The sequence below is a fragment of the Tasmannia lanceolata genome, unplaced genomic scaffold (genome assembly GCF_043159265.1).
Source record: "Tasmannia lanceolata isolate RefF3 unplaced genomic scaffold, GAP_Taslan_0.1 ptg000013l, whole genome shotgun sequence".
NCBI lineage: Eukaryota > Viridiplantae > Streptophyta > Magnoliopsida > Canellales > Winteraceae > Tasmannia > Tasmannia lanceolata.
The window spans coordinates 29506117-29526652 of record NW_027518690.1 but is presented as its reverse complement, the minus strand read 5'-3'; the positions used below and the strand labels follow the sequence as shown (position 1 = coordinate 29526652).

Genomic DNA, 20536 nt, shown 5'->3' with positions numbered 1-20536 from the left:
ACTAGATCTATGGCACGGTTGCTATCCATAGCAAACGCCCGTGATGAGGCTGGACTCCTAACTCTAGGACTCCCTAAAACCTAGGACACGACATGACTTAAGTGTTCCTAAATAGGGCTCTAATGGTTCTTACGATGGAAACCGCAATCTAATGGTTCCGAAAGACATGAGATAAATTGATTCAATTTGTTGAAGTTAATGATTTTCAGATTTCAAGGATTTTCGGTTCCTAAACATCTAAGGAATACCAAAGGCTCTATGGTTCGCAAGTTTCGACCTCGAATCACAACCATGGAAGGGAATCGTGCTCTCAACTCTTGTATAATTTAGCACGTAAATTATAGTATCTTATTGCCTGGCATATTTCTCAGGATTTCAGTGAACAGTAGACCTCGGAGCCAATATCATACTATAATTTACGCACTCCAATTATGCTGGATCAATCGCAATTAGTATACGATTATGGTTACGATCTAGGCAGTTAAATTGTCACAGCATAGCCAATTTACAAAGGCAATCTATGAACCCTAAGGTTTCTGTTTCAAAAAGTTAGGGATTGAATTTATGATGAAAAATTAAGGTTTTTTTGAGATTTTAACTGACTTTTTTATTGATTTGCTATTAAATTGTGATTTAATATCATTAAGACCAGATTGTTAGGAATAGACAGTAACCCTAAGAAATCGAACTCCAAATCAGTTAAAACGTTTTCAGTAACAAGATATGGAAAATTGTAGCTTACTGGAAAATTTTCATGAATTATCATTAAGATTTGATATCAATTTCTGATTTTCTAAAATTTAAATCAGATTATAGATTAACACATCACCTTGTATCATATCAATTTCAAATTAATCTAAACTTTCACAGAATAAAGCTAATCATAAGATTAGACTACTGTATGACTTTCATTAACTTTTATTACGATTTGATGCCAATTGAAATTCACACAAAAATCGAATGAAACTAAAGAATTACTTAAAAAGCAAACCTAATAGTATCCTAAAATCAAATAAAAAATTTCAGTAGATATATAATAGATTATAAAATTTTCTATCAAAATTTTAAAACTTAAAAATTAAATCTCCTCCATAAAATCGATTTTTAAATAGAAAAGGAGAATTTATTTCCTAGAAATTGAAACCCATTTATTAAAATAAATTACAAAACCATATTAAAACTTTGCAAAACCAATTTAAAATTTTTATCTAACATTCGAGTAACCTAAGTTACTGGTTTGTAAAGAAAAATTTTAAAAATTTACTACTTTAATACGAAAAAGAATTACGGCATGTAAAATGAAAAAACGATTAGAAAACAAATAAAAAAACATTTCTTCAAAAAAAAAATATCATGAAAAATTCAATTTATTATTGAAAATTAATTCTGGAGAATTTCATTAATTTTTAAAATATTTTGATATGTATTAAAAATGGCCGAAATTTAAAATAATTTAAAACCGGATTAAAAAAATTCAAAAAACTCCAAAAATTTTTGGGTATTCTTGAAATCAAAACATTAGTTTGGAAATAAGATTTTATAAATTTTGGACATGGTTTGATATACTTTTGGATTCGTTCATCAAGAAATAACCCCTTTCAGGGTTATTGTTTGAAAATTAGAATGAAAATTAAAACGGCCAAACCGAGATTGAAAATTAAGTTTCCAGTAGTATTTTATTTTATAGAAATCCCAAAAAATATCAGTTTTTAAAGAAACCCACATTTTCTAACACTTGCTTTGATAATCCGATTTAAATCCATATTGAATAAAAAACGAAAGAAAATCATTATTAAATGGAGGAAATTTAATTTTTAGATCAAATTTTGGATTTTGAAAACTCATAATATATATTATAACATACTGGAATTTTAAGAAAAAATTCATTGATTTGATCTATCAAACGTAAAACCCTAGCATGCTTTTCTACTTTTGATATTACAAAGATAAAGATCCTACCGTTGATCGCGCTCCTTGTCTCTAGGGTGCGTAGATCCGAGGTATACGCTTTGTCGCACCCTTTTATATGATGAAGAAGACCCAAAGAACACTCCAATAATTCTTGATTGTGTGATGCCATGGAGAAGAAGAAGGAATTCAAGAATTCCTTTTGTCAAGAACACTTGAGAGAGAGATCACACTTCAAGAGAAAAGAGATTTTTTTTTCTTCTTGGGAGGAGAGAGAAAAAAACTAATTTTGATCTTTTTCCAATCTTTTTTAGGATTGTTCGCTTTGATTTTTATACAAAAAAGCTAGGGTTAAGAGAAAAATAGTAGTTCCCAATGTGGGATATATGTGTGTGCATATATGCGAGTGTGCAAAGGTAATTATGTGAATGCGTGTGTGTGTGTGTGTGTGTGTGTGTTGAGAAGTGGCTATGTATATTAGTGTGTGTCTGTGGGTGTGTGCATTGTAAAATGCTTGTCATCTAAGGCTTTGTCCCCATGTTCAACCCATAGTTCAGCTCACTATTTTAGCATAATATGTTCGTGATTTGCCCTCTGTTTAGTGCCAAATACAGCACATTTCAGCCCCTGTTTGAGGCGCAAATCTGTCCATAGTTTAGCCCCGGTTTTATGCACATTCCTAAGCATTTCAACCCCTGTCTTAAGCACATTTCCCCCCTGTTTCGGCTCATTTCAGCCCTGTTTGTAAGCACAATTCAGCCCTTGTTTTGTCCATAACCCAGCCCTTAGTTTTGATAGAAGATGGGGTTTTCCAAGATTTGCAGGAGACTGCTAGTGAGCACAAAAAGTCTCACTCAGGATCTATTTCCGAGTAGAAGGGTAATATTACAGATTCCTGTTCTCAAATGTTACTTCAGCTTCATGATGTTCATGACCCGAACGAGATCAATATCAAGATAAAGATCATCTCTAGATCTCCATATGGAGCAGCAACTGCAGAATCTAAGAAAGCAAGCTAACTGGGTTGTCTTGGACAAGCAGCTGAAGCGTGAAGAGAAGCGTTGTATGGAAGAGCTACAATGCAGCATAGTGGTGTTCATGGTAACAAATTTCCTTTGATGTCAGCATTACCAAATCTTAGAAATTGTGCAGTACTTCTTTTATTCTCTTAATGCTTATTAATCCAGCGTATTTCTTTGAAAGAAATCATCGTCCGTGTCCGAACCATAGTTACTATTCGACTCGATTTGTCTTTTTCCATATTAGTCAAATAGCTATGGTGGTCATTTGAAAATTATGATATTTCTGATGACCTTGCTTTTCTTTACAACTGGAGAAGAGTAGGGATTATGCTGTTGGTAGAGTATAATATCTATGTTAATACCATTGACAAGGTGTATTAATACAGGTATCGATTTCACCATGCTTCTTCTAGTTGAGTGTTTACCCATATTCATTTCGAAATTGCTATGAGTCCTAGTTTATCCTTTCTTCCTATAGTTGGGTAACTTGAGATCTTCTTTTAGAGGTTATAAGAGCTTTGGGCTCTCTTTTTTTTTAAAATGATTAAAGGCAGGGGTAGTTAGTGCTACTATAAGGATATGTGGGTAGTGCATTCTTCTTCAAAAGTCTGACATTTGCAATATTATAAAGGTGCCATCTATGACCTTATATTCCCGTATTAGAAGTTCATGTTGGTGTGACCACATGATAGTGTCCATTATATCATGTCTTGTAGATGAAGAGGCTATTCGGAGCCCCTTTCTATTTTTCTCTGCTTCTCTTCCGGGCTTTGTATAAGTATTCGGGTTTCATATGAGATTCCTTGAGCTTTTTTCTTGTCATCGAAATTTTCACTAGAGTCAGAGTTTCTCCGGCATTTGATCTTTCTATCGATTTACAAGAATTTCCTCTCAGGTTTGAAGATGACATTATGTCTCCTGAGCCAACCTTATCCCTTCATGTCTTAGGATTTTACAGGTTTAGGGATCTCCTCCTTAAGGTCATGTTTTTCATATCCATAGGATTGTTTTCTAGGGTCTTGTCCTTCATTTTATGAAGTTATCTTGTCCAGTAGCTTAGACATCTTTTCTAATATATGGGCGATGAAGGCGCTAGCCCAAGCTCATCTTTAGGGGACTTGCTTAGTCCAAGTAGTAGTCTCCTCCTTTGTATAGTAGACTTAGTCTTTTAAAGACCCTTAAATCTTAGGTTTCCTTCCTTTTTTGTAGAGACAAGCTATGTCTCAACAGAAAGGTCAATCCTTTAGGAGACTATCTTGGTCTCATTAGAGAAGTCCACTCCTAGGAGACAGGCTTTGTCTCTAGAAATTCCCCCTCTTAGGAGGCTTGTATAACCTCATTTGCGGGGCGCCCTTATAAGTAGAAGACTAACATGGTCTTTTTTAGTCGCCCTGACCTTGCATATCATTGCTAGGGCGATGATAGGGATACTTTGAGCCCTCCTTTGTATATAGGAGACTTGCCCAGTCTCATCAGTACCCTGGTTTACGTCATTTGTGTCTCAGAGACAAGCCTTGTCTCATATAGAGAGTTTCCCCTTTAGGAGGCTTACCTAGCCTCATGTTAGAGTGGCCTCCTCTTTTAGAGCGAGTCTTTTACTTAGTAGTGTTATTAGAGAGTCTCTGACTCATTTGTACTCCCTCCCTAGTGTTATTAGTTAGGAGTTTTTTTTATTAGAGACTAACTCAGTCTTATTAGAGGTTTGCTCATTTGAGATCTTAGATTCGTTTTCTCTGTTCTTGGGACACTTCTTTACGTGTTGTGGTTTGTCTCTTTGAGACGCTAGTTGCTTGTTCGGGGTTTCCCCTTTAGCTTTAGGGCTTTGCCCTAGTTTGTGGTTGTACTTGCGTGTTTCCTTTAAGAGTGAAAACATCTAAAGATCCAAAAGCATTGGAATATTTTAAAATCCAAAAACATTAGAAATTTGAAACTCAAAAACATTTGAAAACTTTAAAAATATCAAAAGCATTTGAAAAATATTAAAACCCTTAAATCATTTGGAGAAGTTAAGTTTTCGTGGGCGTAGTTAGGAAGTCTCATTCCGAACTACGTTGGCTTGATCCTCTTCCACGAGGTACATAGTGCAGCTTGGGATTCTTATCCCAGGTCCAGCCAAACCTTTAAAAATAAACATTTCAAAGTTTTCAAAAATACATTCTTTAAAACCTTTTCAAAAAGATCTTCCCCTAGAGTTAGGAGTCTGTCCTAGCTGTTTGGGGTGTTTTAGAGTTAGGAGTCTATCTTCTTTGTGTTGATTTGGTGTGTCTTGTCATGTGAGTGTCCTTAGAGTTAGGAGGCCTTGAGTCGTGGTCGGTTAGACACTTAGTCGAGCCGATGGCTAGACTAGGAAACATATAGTCAGCCCATGGTTTTCATTAGGATGCACAACCTAGCTACACATAAGACGTAGGGCCCACCTGCATTAGCTTAAGGCTAATCAACTTGCATTAGTTAGTGCATATAGAGATTCCTGAAAATTACAATTCACATGAACTTAAGCAATTGTACAAAAAGCTTTAAAAATCAGTCGAGTCTAGTGGATCGAGTCTAGGATAGCGGTTCTAGATGGTTAGGCATCGCAGTTTAAAATAGGTCATCGAACTACGTTGATTCTGATTCTTCCCGAGGCCAGGATACGTAGAGCAACCAGAGTGGATGGCCATTCTAGTCCGAGTCAAGTATTGCATTAGAGTTTTAGGATTCGTCTTGACGAGTCGTGTATAGAATTGAATTGTGTTGTGTGTTTTGCTGTGTTTTCTTACTTTCATGTACAGACCTGTGGACCCCGATCCGAGACGGGGCGGGGGGACGTGCCCCCCACGCGAGTCTCAAGATCATCCACGTGAAGGAGAGCTCCACCAAGGAACTCTCGAAAGAGTGCCCCTCACAGCATGAGCGGTGATGTGAAGTGAGATACCTCTCGATTCGGGGACCAGCCCGGATTCGAGACGCACCTCGAATAAAGAAAGAGTCGCCATCCAAGGAAGTGGGCCCTGGATCCCATGCTGTGCTCTGTCGCAACGGATAACCAACGGATAACCAGAGATACAAAAGTTCGTGCCTGATGACGAATGGGGAAGGGGTTAGGCGCCCCCAATTCGCCCAAGTGCGAGCACCTGGTCTCTTATGCCATTTATTATTAACTTTGAAGAATTTTGGGCGAAAATCATGTGAAATGGGAATGAGCATCCCCGAGAGAACGTCTATCTAAGCATGCATGACCCGGGGATGGGCAAAAGAAAATAGACATCCAAATCCTAACTCACCGCATCTACTCCTAACCCATCACATCTAGGAAAGCAGTAACATTCGCATGCACGGCTACAGCTAAACAAGCAATATCAGATATGGTAAGCAGAAAGCAGTAAATAGCCACAGCTAAGCATGTGAAACTAAGCGCACAAATAATAAGCAAGCTGAAAGTAAACACACAAGGAACCAAAGACAAACACACGATAAACAAAAGATGCGAAGAAAGAAATGAATCGATAAATCGACGGTACATGAGGACCGAGAATGCCAGGGAAAATAAAAGGAAGCGTACGATAGGCTCAGGGAGCGATTCTAATGAATCAAACTCAACAATCCTGATCCGCTGAAGATCGGATAGGTCTCACGATTGTCATAGTCTATCGTTGGGCTCAGCGAGGACAATCCCTGCGAAGGGGCCACGCTACGTCGTCGCCCGTCCCAAAACACGATAAAAATGTCGGAAAACCGATAAAACCGGCAAACCACGATCAAAATCGGAAATGAAATGAAAAGAAGGCTCCGAGTGACCTTGCAATAACCATCCTTGCCCATTTTGGTTTTTTGTATTTTTGGGAAAAGCTTGAAAGATATTTTTGGATACTGAAATGATTTTTTTGAAGGGTTTAAATGATTTTATTGAAAGGTTTGACTGAACTTGGGTGGACGAAAAGGTGAGAAATATTTGTAAAATAGGTGTAAATAAAAAAAAAGAAAAGGTGTGTGAAAATAGTGTAAAAAATAATGGTGATGAAAAAGTGGTGTAAAAGGGGTGAAAGTGAAAATGGTGACTGAACTCAGGATGCCAGCAGCACGCCTGAGCTGCCTACGTACCCCTCAGCTAGGGATCAAGCCATCCGTAGTTCGGACGGAAAGGTGAGAAAAAAAAGGGGGATAAAAAAAGGTTGACTGCACTCAGGATGCCAGCAGCACGCCTGAGCTGCCTACGTACCCCTCAGCTAGGGATCAAGCCATCCGTAGTTCGGACGGAAAGGTGAGAAATAATGGTAAAGTGGTGAGAAATATTTACAAAAATGGTGACTGCACTCAGGATGCCAGCAGCACGCCTGAGCTGCCTACGTACCCCTCAGCTAGGGATCAAGCCATCCGTAGTTCGGACGGAAAGGTGTGAAATATTTACAAAAAATGGTGAAGTGACGGAAATTGTGGAAATTGTGGAAATTGTGGAAATTGTGAAAATTGTGAGAAATATTTACAAAAATGATGATTAAAAAGGGTGTGTAAAAACTTGGTGAAAAATAAATGGTGACTGAACTCAGGATGCCAGCAGCACGCCTGAGCTGCCTACGTACCCCTCAGCTAGGGATCAAGTCATCCGTAGTTCGGACGGAAAGGTGATAAATATTTACAAAAATGATGACTGCACTCAGGATGCCAGCAGCACGCCTGAGCTGCCTACGTACCCCTCAGCTAGGGATCAAGCCATCCGTAGTTCGGACGGAAAGGTGTAAATAAACCTTGTGTAAAAAAATAAATGGTGACTGCACTCAGGATGCCAGCAGCACGCCTGAGCTGCCTACGTACCCCTCAGCTAGGGATCAAGCCATCCGTAGTTCGGAACGGATTTCTTAACTACTCCTAATGACTCGAGCTTTTGGGATTTTTGATTTTTCAGATGTTTTTGATTTTTCGACACAAGAGGACACAACCCTATCATCATAAGGGGAGGACAGACTCCTGATATCCCGCAAAGGTTGGACAGCATCCTATGCTTTGCGGGGGGAATGAACAGAATCACGACTCTGCAAGGGTTGGACAGCATCCTATACCCTGCAGGAGCGGACAAAATCACATGACTTGATGAGAGGGTGGACAGAATCCTAACCCCTATGATGATAGGACAGACCCCTGAAAGACTGAAGGACTGACTCCTATGCTGAAGACTGACTCTGAAAGATGGAAGGACGGAATCCTAAATTTTATGAAGGGATAGGACAGAATCCTAAACTCTACAGGGGTAGGACAGACACCTAAACCCTAGGATGGTAAAACTGACTCCTAAACTCTCTAGGACTGACTCTAAAGAGGAAGAAATCCCTTAACCTGCGAAGACTCTAAGGCAGGAAGGGAAGGGGTTTCGGGTCCCGAGTTGGGGCTGAATTGGATTGGGGTCGGGTTACGGGTCCCGAGTTGGGGCTGAATTGGATTGGGGTCGGGTTACGGGTCCCGAGTTGGGGCTGAATTGGATTGGGTCGGGTTACGGGTCCCGAGTTGGGGCTGAATTGGATTGGGGTCGGGTTACGGGTCCCGAGTTGGGGCTGAATTGGATCAAGGCTGAACCGAGTTAGATTGGGGATGGAACTGGACTCACTCGGGGTGGACATTGCCCGGCGTGGGAGGCCGGAGAAACAAGGGAGACAGTGGCTTGGATTTTTGAAGTGGGTTTGGGGTGGGGATGGATTTCGGTTTTTGGAGGTGGCTGTTGGTGGAAGAAGATATGCAGAGGCGAAGAGGGGGTTTCAATGGAGGTTTGGGTGGTCGGATTCCGGCAAGCCTGCCGGAATCCATGAAGATGGTGGTTCGGGGTTGAATGGTGTTGGAGGAGAGGCTTGGTGGGTTGTGGAGAGGCTTGCCGGATTCCGGCAAGCTCGCCGGAGAAGAAGGAGAAGAGAAGAGAAATGGGGAGAAGACGGTAGGCTTGCCGGATTCCGGCAAGCTTGCCGGAGAAGATGATGTTGCTGCCCCCTTTTTTTTTTTTTTTAGAATCGGTTTTGTTGGCCGATGGCGGTGGTGGAGGTTGGGTTTTGGCAGTGGGTTTCTCTCCTCCTCTTTTTTTTTTTTTTTTTTTTTTTTGCTGGTTTTTCCTTCTTCTTTTTTTCTCTTCTTTTTTTTTCTTCTGCCGTCCCTCCCTCTGGTTCTTCTCCTCTGCGAGAGAACCGAGCTCTCCTCTTGAGTGGGGAGACTCATCATGAGGAGAGCAATCATCATTTATTTTTTGTCCCCCCTTGTCCCCCCAAATTTCTTAATTTTTTTGCAAAAATTCAAAAACATCATGCATAGGATGCCGAAAACAAAAACATACTCATTGCTTACAAATTTTAAAAACAAAGGAAATGATAACTGTCTTTATTCTCTCTTTGAATACAAGCGGATCCCACATTAGCGGGCCCCACACAAGCGGGTCCCACACCAACGGGTCCCACATCAGCGGGCCCCACACAAACGGGCCCCACACAAGCGGGTCCCACACAAGCGGGCCCCACACCAGCGGGCCCCACACAAGCGGGTCCTACATAAACGGGTCCCACACAAACGGGCCCCACACAAGCGGGCCCCACATCAGCGGACCCCACACCAGCGGGCCCCACACAAGCGGGCCCTACATAAACGGGTCCCACACAAACGGGTCCCACACAAACGGGCCCCACACAAACGGGCCCCACACAAAAGCGGGTCCCACACAAGCGGGCCCCACACAATATGCCGTGACAAATCAACTAGAACAAAAGAAATGAAAACTAGCAGACCTATTCAAAACCAAAATAATCAAAGTACCAGACTCTTCCTATCATCAAGAATTACAGCAGCACTCCATGATGAATTTGCAAGAAGAAATGAGAAAAATTATAAGTAAAACCCTTACCTGAAAAGATGATTTGATTCTTATGGGCTAGGCATTTGCTGGTAACCAGGTGTTGTCATTCAAGTGATCGGATTTCAGCGGAACTACAAAGGAACTAGCCAACCGGGACATGGCCGGAATCCGGCAATGGTGCGATCGGAGAAGATGAAGTGAGGGAGGGTTTTGGGATTTTTTTTTTCTCTCTCTCTCTCTCTCTTTCTCTCTCTTTCTCTCTCTCTCTCTGCCGATTTCCTTTTTTTTTTCTTCTGATTTTCTCCTGCTGGTCCCTCTCTCTGGTTTTTTCTTTGGTTTCTTTTTTTTCTTCCCCCTTTTTTTTCTTCTGCCTCGTTCTCTCCTCATGCGAGAGAGAGATCATGAGTGGGAAGACTCATCATGAGGAGAGGAACTCATGATGAGTTCTTGTCCCCCTCATGTCCCCCCCATTTCCCATTTTTTTGCAAAAATAAAAATAAAAAAATAAAAAAACAATCATCACATGGCATTGGATGCCATACGAAAACCAAAACGCTATTAAAAAAAGAAAAAGAAAATGATGACATTCCTTATTCTCTCCTTGAATATAAGCGGATCCCACATCAGTGGGCCCCACACAAAAGGGTCCCACATCAGCGGGTCCCACACGAGCGGGTCCCATACAAGCGGGTCTCACACCAGCGGGTCCCACATCAGCGGGCCCCACACAAACGGGTCCCACATCAGCGGGCCCCACACAAACGGGTCCCACATCAGCGGGCCCCACACAAGCGGGCCCCACAGCTTGGATTAATTCCATTCATTGTCCGCCTGACCTCGGGATTTTATTCGAATATGCGGGTTTAGGGCCTTGTCAAAATGGGGTGTCTACAAGACCCTATACCTTTAGCTGTAATATGCATGTGTTTGCACACTAGAACTTAGACACCAATTAGGTACGACACTCATAACCTAGTTATTCTTAGGTGACACTTATTTTATTTCTTTTGTGTGTGCTTATTAATCATCTCCGAGACATGCATAATTATTTAGACGTCTTCTCAGAAATATATGTTCCCATTTCACATGATTTTACCCAAAGTTCTTTAGAATTAATAAAAATGGCATAAGAGACCAAGTGCTCGCACTCGGACGAATTGGAGGTGCTCTTCGGACCTTCTCCATTCGTAATCAGGCACAGACCAATATATATTTCTGGTTATCCATTGCACAGAAGATTTGATTTTGGGGTTCCATGGCCTATCCATGGATGGCGACTCTGAATTATTTTAGGTACGTCCTGGTTTGAGGATTTATTCTTGGATCAAGAGGTACCTAGTTTGTATCGCCACTCGTGCTATGCTATGAGGGTGGCACCATTTCGAGAGTTCCTTGGTAGAGCTCTCTTTCATGTGGAGATCTTAGAGGATGTAGGGACTCGTTTCCTCATCATCCTCGGATCGGGGTCCACACTCATCAATCATATGAAGCTCCTGGTATCTGGCTCGTGCTCATTCTGATTCTGGCAAGTCAGCCTCCATCATCACTCTCAAAGAAGGAATTCGTAGTTCTACAGGCAGGACAGCTTCCATTCCGTACACTAGTGAATACGGAGTTGCACCTGTGGAAGCCCTGATCGACGTCCTATAGGCCCACAGAGCATACGGGAGCTTGTTCGACCAATCTTTGTAGGTTTCGGTCATTTTGCTGATGATAACTTTAACATTCTTATTGGCCGCCTCAACAGCTCCATTGGTTTGGGGCCTATAGGGCAAGGACTTGTGATGCTTAATTTTGAACTCTTCGCATAAGTGTGCCACCTCCTTCTTGAAGTGCGATCCATTATCTGAAATCAGCTCATGTGGTACTCCATATCTGCATATGATATTTGCTCTAGTAAATCTTGCAACTGAAGCAGAGGATAATGAGGCATAGGAAGCTGCTTCTACCCACTTGGTGAAGTAGTCAATGGCAACCAGAATGTACTCATGTCCGCTTGATGACTTAGGTGATATCTTCCCAATAATGTATATTCCCCATACTGAGAAAGGCCAGGGCGATGTAGAGAATGCAACTGAGATGGCGGCACGTGGATGAGATTAGCATAAACTTGGCATTTGTGACACTTCTTTATAAAAGCATGGCAATCTGTTTCCATCGACGGCCAGTAATACCCAAGTCTTGTGATCTTTCTTGATAACATTTTTCCATTCATGTGCCGTCCACAGACACCTTCATGAATTTGTTCTATGATTTCAGCGGCTCAATCTTCATCTATACACAAGAGCTGGATCCTGTCGAACGATCTCCTATACAATTATCCACCACATATGATAAAATTAGAGGCCAACCTCTGAAGTGTTCTCCTCTCTTTTCCCGAGGCTTCGGCTAGATGCCCCTTGCCCGAAATGAGATCTTTTATATCTGTGTACCATGGCTTGCCGTCTGGCCACCTTGCTGCTATTTCTATTACATTAACATGCGTCGGGGCCCATTGCAATCGTACTGCCAAAGGCTGAACCTCCATCGTCCCAGATAGTTCCAACATTGAGGCTAAAGTAGCAAGGGCGCCAGCGAAATGATTCTTCACTCGAGGCAGGTGAGTAAATGAGATGTTTCGGAATTTGCTGACCAGAGACCCCAAGTACTCGTGATACGGGATCAGTTTATCTTCTCTTGTTCTCCAACATCCTTTAGTTTGACAAATAATCAGGATCGAGTCTCCGAACACATCGATGTCTTGGATGTTTAAAACCAGAGCTGCTTCAAGACCAACAATGCATGCCTCATACTCCGTCATGTTGTTTGTACACTCAAATTGTAGCTTGATTGATATAGGGGTATACTCCTTTCTCGGCGATACCAGTACTGCCCCTATACCACGACCTTGCTTGTTCACAGCTCCATCGAAGTACCTAGACCAGGTCGCCCCTGGGGCTTCGTCTTCTACAATCATTATCTCTTCATCTGGGAACTCTGTTTTTAAATACTCAACCTCTTCTACGGGTACCTCAGCCAGCTGCTCCGCTACTACCCTCCCCTTGATTGATTTCTGAGTGACGTAAGTGATGTCAAACTCAGACAACAATAACAACCACCTTGCAGCTCTTCCGGCGAGAGCTGGTTTCTCAAACAAATACTTCAAGGGATCCATCCGTGAAAGGAGCAAGAACCTATTTGATAACAGATAATGCCTCAGCCTTTGAGTAGCCCAAACCAGCGCCAGACAAGTTTTCTCGAGCAGGGTGTACTTCTGTTCATACTCAAGCATCTTCTTACTGAGATAATATACAGCCTTTTCTCGCTTCGACTCTGGATCTTGTTGGGCTAACATGCATCCCATCGCTGTATTAGTCACAGACAGGTACAACAACAATGGCTGGCTTGGCGTAATTGGTGACAACACTGGAGGCGAGGTCAGACACAACTTGATCTTTTCAAAAGCTTGCTGACACTCTTCATCCCATGCATTCTTCTTCAAAAGCTTGAAGATCTGCTCGCAAATAGTAGTCAACTGTGCTATGAATCGTCTCAAGTATTGCACCTTGCCAAGAAATCCTCTGATTTGCTTCTCCGTTCTTGGTGGAGTCATTTCTTGAATAGCTTTTATCTTCTGAGGATCAACTTCAATTCCTCTTTGACTCACCTAGGAACCCAGTAACTTTCCTGACGTAACACCAAACACGCACTTGTTTGGGTTAAGACGAAGCTGATACTTTTGGATACGCTGAAAGAACCTCCTCAATGACACACCATGCTCTTCTCTGGTCTTAGCCTTGACTATCATGTCATCCACATAAACCTCTACTTCTTTGTGCATCATATCATGCAACAAGGTAGTAGCAGCTCTCTGATAAGTCGCTCCTACGTTCTTAAGTCCGAACGACATCACTTTGTAATAATATGTTCCCCATTCAGTTATGAAAGTTGTTTTGATCATATCTTTGGGCGCCATCTTGATATGATTGTATCCCGAAAACCCATCCATGAAGGAAATCAATGCATGACCAGCTGTATTGTCCACCAGGATATCTATGTGCGGCAGAGGAAAGTCATCCTTCGGACTTTCCCTATTCAGGTCTCTGAAGTCTACACACATACGAACTTTTTCATCCTTTTTGGGCACCGGTACTATATTCGCAAGCCATTCAGGGCATTCCACCACCTCGACAAAACCCACTTTTAGTTGCTTGGTAACTTCATCTTTAATTTTCAAAGCACACTCGGGTTTCATTCTCCGAAGCTTCTGCTTTTTCAATTTGGCACCCGGGATTAAAGGAAGCCGATGTTGGACAATGTCTTCACTTAATCCCGGCATGTTTTTATAGGACCAAGCAAAGACTTCTTTGAATTCCCTTAGTAGGTCAATTAATTCCCCCCGTTCCTCAGGGGATAATGTTTTGCCAATTCGTATTTCCTGAGTTTCGGTTTCATTACCAATATTTATGGTCTCGATTTCTTCTTCGAGGGTCTTTGCTCGACTCTCCTTCTCCTGTTTAATCATATACTTGATTTCAGGGGGAGTTTCGTTTGCGTCCTCATCTGAGGAGGGTTCTTTATTATTATTATTATTATTGAATTCATCAGATAAAGAAGCAGACACAGAGACATACTGAGAAGAGATATTCATTTCATCAGAAACTGCAAGTACACCATTAGACACACCTGACTCAGGCTCAACATCGGACTCAACAAGGAAAGAAACAGATTCCGCATCGGTCCCATCAGTGGACTCGAGCTTAACGGCAGCTACATCAGACATGACATCAGACAACTCAAACTCAACTTCAGACACATCAACAGACTCTGACTCATGCTTGGACTTCATGTCATTGGAAGACTTATTGACTAGGACATCATCATACTCCATAACAACTTGAGGAAAGACATAAGAACTCCAATTGGTGAGGTCTCCTTCAGCTGAGGTGATCATGGCTTGCGGGTTCAGAAGCGGCGCATCTTCTCCGATCATAGCTACAACCGGTGAATCAATCTTAAACAGAGATTCTAGAAGGTACGGCTCCATAAGGTGAGCCCAGTCTGATTTAGATTCCTCCTCATTAATCTGCAAGGATGGGAATTCATCTGGTAATTCCATGTCGAAGAAGATCTCAAACCCTGGCAACTTTTCATTGGTTATTAGATCGACCCATGGCTCAGCAAAACCACAAAAGGCGAAATCCTCCTCTTCTTTCCTGTAATGTCCATTCCTCAATAAACTGTAAGACCTGTTCGGCTCATCTAGCCCCAAACGACGAAGTTCAGCCTTTCTGCGCATATACTTCTTCATCTCGCTGATCTCTTCATCTGTAGGTTCATAGCCCAACCCAAACAGTCCAATTGCTTTACCCATATTCGGCCACTCAGCTACACCCTGATGGTGGCGACCTAACCCGGCTCCTGGAACATAGCCCTGTTTGCGCATCATTCGGACTACTACGGGATTCGAGCTTATAAGGAAAGTGAGAGGTTCATTCATAGCTTCTACTACTGATATAGCTGTGTAGACATCCCCATTTTGCTATGCTTTAAAAAGTAAAAGATTCGGTAGTATCATCGAGTCTTGAATCCGTATTCAGCATTAGATTAGGCATCCATGCATTTTAGGGTAGATTTCATTTCATTATGGGAGTTTTGAAGTTGATTCGGGATCCTGAAGGTCTCTAGGGGTTCCTTTGGCCTCTAGAAGATGAAAGTTCAGGTTTCCAAGCAAATGAAAAAATCTGTTGTTTTTAGAATTTTCAGGGTTTCCCTCATTTTTGCTTATTTTGAACTGCAGGGGTATTTTGGTCATTCCCGATGTGTCTCATTTGACCCCCAAGTTATATTTGAGAAATCTTGAGTGATTTTATAAATTTTGAAAAAGCTGCTATTTTTAGAAACTCATGGGGCTTCCACATTTTCATCATCTTATGGATATTTCAATCATTTCTCATATGTCTGAAACCATCTCGAGGGTACGGCTGATGGATTAAGAGTAATTTCGTAAGATTTGGGAAACCTGCTAAATTTAGATCTCTCAAGATTTTCTCTTGGTCTTGCACTTTGGGGGTATTTTAGACATTTCCAAACATATCATATTTGGTCCCTAAGTTGTGTCTAAGAAATCTTGAGTCTGTTCATAAATTTTCAAAAATTTGCTATTGTTAGAATTTCTCAGGGTTTTCCCTAGTCTCGCCAAATTCTAGCACCTCGGGGTAATTTGGTCTTTTCCTGTGTAATTCTTTTGATCCCTGAAATATGTCTGAGAGATTATGAATGATTTCCTGACTTTTGAAAAACCTGCTAAATTTAGAATTTCTCAGGAGTTTCGCTTAATTTGGAAATTCGTGTTGAGGGCATTTTGGGTATTTTCAGGGGATACCAAATGATCCTGTTTAATATTTCTCACCGAAAGGACCCAATTTTAAAAGTTTCTATTTTTGAAGTTTGACCACAAAGACTTTCCATTTTTAATTTTTCCTTTTAGGGGTGAATCAATCTGAGGGTATTTTGGTTGCGTTTGGATGTCTAACAGTCAAATAGGGGCATTTTGGTCCGAAAAGTTATTTTCCAAAAAATGATGGTCCGATCATGTGTGAGGGATGCACCATAAATGTCAAATGGGTTGGGTCCATATATAGAATGTTGAATTTAGAAAGATTTTATTGAATTTTTACGGAAAAACCCGAAACCCGTGTGAAATGGCCCATTAGGCTAAAGCCCGCAAAGATGGAGCTCATGTGGGTTCACTCATATGGGTCGACCACCATGGTGTGCGCCCCACATGGCTGACACACATGAGTTGAGCACCCAACCTTGATGATGGCACAATGGTGACATCATATTTGTTAAAAGAAAAATAAAAAGAATAAAAAAAGAAAAGAAGGAAAGAAGAAAAAGATGAATGATTGCTTAAAATGTTTTCTTCCAAAGAAGCAATGTGGAATGATAATAGCATGTCTTGATTGAAAAGAAATTAAGATTGGAATCAAATCCAATTTGGAAACAAGAAAGAAAGAAAGCAAGAGGAGAAAATTGGAAACAAGCAAAAAATGAGAGCTCTCACATTGGAAACTACTATTTCTCTCTTAACCCTAGCTTTTTGTATAAAAATCAAAGCAAACAATCCTAGAAAAGATTGGAAAAAATCCAAATTCATCATTTTTCTCTCTCCTCCCAAGAAAAAAAATACCTCTTCTCTCTTTAAATGTGATCTCTCTCTCAAGTGTTCTTCACAAAAGGAATTCTTGAATTCCTTCTTCTTCTCCAAGGCATCACACAATCAAGAATTATTGGAGTGTTCTTTCGATCTTTTGTAGCATATAAAAGGGTTGGACAAAGCGTATATCTTGGATCACCAACCCTAGAGACAATGATCGCTATCAACGGTAAAGATTCCTCATCTTTGTGAAGTAGAAAAAGCATGCTAGGGTTTTAATTTTGATGGATCAAATCAACAAGTTTTTCTTTGAAATTCCAGTATATTATAATATAGATTATGAGTTTTCAAAATCCAAAATTTGATCCAAAAATTAAGTTTCCTCCATTTAAAATTGGTTTTCTTTTATTTTTATTCAATATGGATTTAAATTAGATTATCAAAGCAAGTGTTTGAAAACATTGTTCTTTTTAAAAACTGATATTTTCTGGGTTTTATATAAAATACAAAACTACTGGAAACTTAACATCCAACTGCGGTTCGGTCGTTTTATTTTTCATTCTTTTTTTCAAAGAATAACCCCGAAAAGGGTTATTTCTTGATCAATGGAGCCAAAAGTATATCAAATCATGTCCCAATTTAGTGAAAGTTTGTTTCCAGTAATTTTACAAGGTTTTTAGATCACCCAAAAATTTCATATTTTTTGGAGTTTGTTTAATCGGATTATTAATTATTTTAAATTTCGGCTATTTTTAATAAATACCAAATGGTTTTAAAAATTGATGAAACTTTCCATAATTAAATATTAATAATAAAAGAAGGTTTCTATTGAAAAATATTTTAAAACAAATATGGTTTTTACTGTTTTCTAATCGCTTCCCCGTTTTACATGCCATAATTCTTTTTCTTATTAAATTAATATATTTTCAAAAAATTTCCTTACAAACCAGTAACTTTGGTTACTGGAATGTTAGAGAAATAGTTTCAATTAATTTTGCGAAGATTTGATAAGGTTTTACAATTTATTTTAATAAACGGGTTTTAATGCCTAGGAAACAAATTGATCTCTTATATTTAAAAACCAATTTTATGGAGGAAATTTAATTTTTAAGTTCTGAAATTTTGATAGAAAATTTATAATCTATTATATATCTACTGGAAGTTTTTATTTGATTTTAGGATACCATTAGGTTTGCTTTTTAAGTAATTCTTTGGTTTTATCTTATTTTTGTATGAATTTAAATGGGCATCCAATCGTAATAAAAATTCATGAAACTCATACAGTAGTCTAATCTCATGATTATATTTAGACTGTAAAAGTTTAAGTTGATTTGAAATTGATACGCTATAGGTTGCTGTGTTAATCTATAATCTGATTTGAATTTTGAAAAATCAAAAATTGATATCTAACCTTAATGCTAATTCATACAAATTTTACCGTAAGATTTAATCATCTATATCTTTATTCTGTAAAAGTTTGGAGTAATTTAAAATTGATATGATATAGGTTACTGTGTTAATCTATAATCTGATTTGAATTTTAAAAAATCAGAAATTGATATCAAATCTTAATGATAATTCATGAAATTTTTCCCGTAAGCCACAATCATCCATATCTTGTCACTAGAAAAGTTTCAACTGAGTTAGAATTCGATTGCTTAGGGTTACTGTCTAATCCTAGCAATCTGGTCTTAATGATATTAAATCACAATTTAATAGCAAATCAATACAAAAGTCAGTAAAAATCTCCAACAAATCTTAAATTTTCATCATAAATTCAATCCCTAACTTTTTTGAAACAGTAACCTTAGGGTTCATAGATTGCCTTTGTAAATTGGCTATTCTGTGACAATTTAACTGCTGAAATCGCAATCATAATCGTATACTAATTGCGATTAATCCTGCATAATTGGAGTGCATAAATTATAGTATGATATTGGCTCTGAGGTCCATTGTTCACGGAAATCCTGAGAAATATGCCAGGCAATAAGATACTATAATTTACGTGCTAAATTATACAAGTGTTGAGAGCACGATTCCCTTCCGTGGTTGCGATTCGAGGCCGAAACTTGCGAACCATAGAGCCTTTAGTATTCCTTAGATATTTAGGAATAAAAAATCCTCAAAAAATGAAAATCATTAAGTTCAACAAATCGAATTAACTCGATCCGTGTCTTAGGAGCCGTTGGATTACGGTCTCCTATCGTAGGAACCTTTAGGGCCCCTTAGGAACACTTACGTCACGTTGTGTCCTAAGTTTTAGGGAGTCTAGCCTCATCACGGGCGTTTGCTATGGATAGCAATCGTGCCATAGATCTAGTTACACTAGTCACCTCACTTTTCCCCTAGGACAAACCTAGTTACCTAGGATGTAGGTTAACCTGCATTAGTCTAAGGGACGTCTTGCACTTAGATAGAACCATATAGCATCTTAGATTAAGTCCTAGGATAATAAAATCTTCAACTTGAATTAAATAATTTCTCTTAAAACTGTTGAAACAGTCAATCCAGTCTAGATCGGTGTCCTAGATGAGTTAGGCATAAGTAGCTTAGTTCAGGTGCACCGAACTACGATCGACTCTTATTCCAGTGAGGCTGGGATACGTAGGCAACTTGGATACTTGAGTGGCATACCAAGCCCGAGTCGGCTCCACACATAAGTGGTGGGGTTTTGTACATTAATCCTTAAATTAAAAATAATTAAATCACTTAAGACTTTCCATGAAATTAGAATTTTAGGAGAACTTTCACTTAGATTGAATTCAAACAAATTAAGAAAATTAAGATACACATTTAGGAATTACACTGAAATCAGAACTTAGGATGCATGTCACGTAGTTCGCACATTAATATAGAGTTAAATGAGCCATTTAAAAAAATTCAAAAGAGTTAACTTTTGGAATTGAAGACTGATTATCGGGCGGGAATGGTGCATGTGGTGGTAACTCCCCATACCTTCCATTCTCGTAACCAGGTAACGAGTCTAGATTTCTGGTCAATTATGGGTCCTAGATCCCTCATCTAGGTGGCGACTCTGTCACTCTCTTTTGTGTGGAATTCGGATTGCCTTAGTGATCCCAAGTTCACAGAAAAGATGAATTAAATCACACCTTGCTAGGCTCGGCGGCTTACCCCTGCCCTTATGAGTACTAGGTTGCACGTTTGTTTTTGCACCCTATGGCTTGGTTGCTGCCTGCTTGGTTGGGTAATTAAAATCAATAATAAAAAGCACACGCCATTCGTGTGGGTACGAGAGACCAAGAGAGAGCGTGGCGACTCACGCCTCACCCATCTCGCGGGATCGGATCCCACAAGCTGTGACTTCCAGCGAGAAACCAATCTGACTGACATCTTCATTCTTTTCTAAAGCGGCCGGGATGATGAGCTCCTGAGAAATTTGGCCAACTTCTAGGTCTGGGTCTTCTCTAACTGTTATTACTCTGTTACCCTTGATGAATTTCAGCTTTTGATGCAATGATGAAGTACAACTCCATATTTATGAAGCCAAGGTCAGCCCAAGAGCAAATTGAATGATGGTTTAATGTCTAACACTTGAAACTCAATTACAAACATTCCACCTCCAATCTGGATTTCTGTGGCTAAAGTCCCAACAACATCATGCCTCGTACCATCATAAGCTAAGATGCCTTGTTCAGAAGG

General features: G+C 40.0%; 2 protein-coding genes across 2 annotated transcripts; both read right to left on the bottom strand.

Moving 5' to 3' along the window:
* Positions 1 to 11246: 11246 nt before the first annotated feature.
* Positions 11247 to 11893, bottom strand: LOC143891137 (uncharacterized). Its single transcript, XM_077395776.1, has 2 exons — positions 11722 to 11893; positions 11247 to 11581 (listed from the first exon to the last, which is right to left on the bottom strand). Exons 1-2 carry the CDS (start codon positions 11891 to 11893, stop codon positions 11247 to 11249), a joined length of 507 nt encoding a protein of 168 aa, XP_077251891.1.
* A 159-nt stretch (positions 11894 to 12052) lies between these two features.
* On the bottom strand, positions 12053 to 13327 carry LOC143891135 (uncharacterized). The gene is made up of 2 exons (XM_077395775.1): positions 12953 to 13327; positions 12053 to 12787 (listed from the first exon to the last, which is right to left on the bottom strand). Exons 1-2 carry the CDS (start codon positions 13325 to 13327, stop codon positions 12053 to 12055), a joined length of 1110 nt encoding a protein of 369 aa, XP_077251890.1.
* Between the last annotated feature and the right edge of the window lie 7209 nt (positions 13328 to 20536).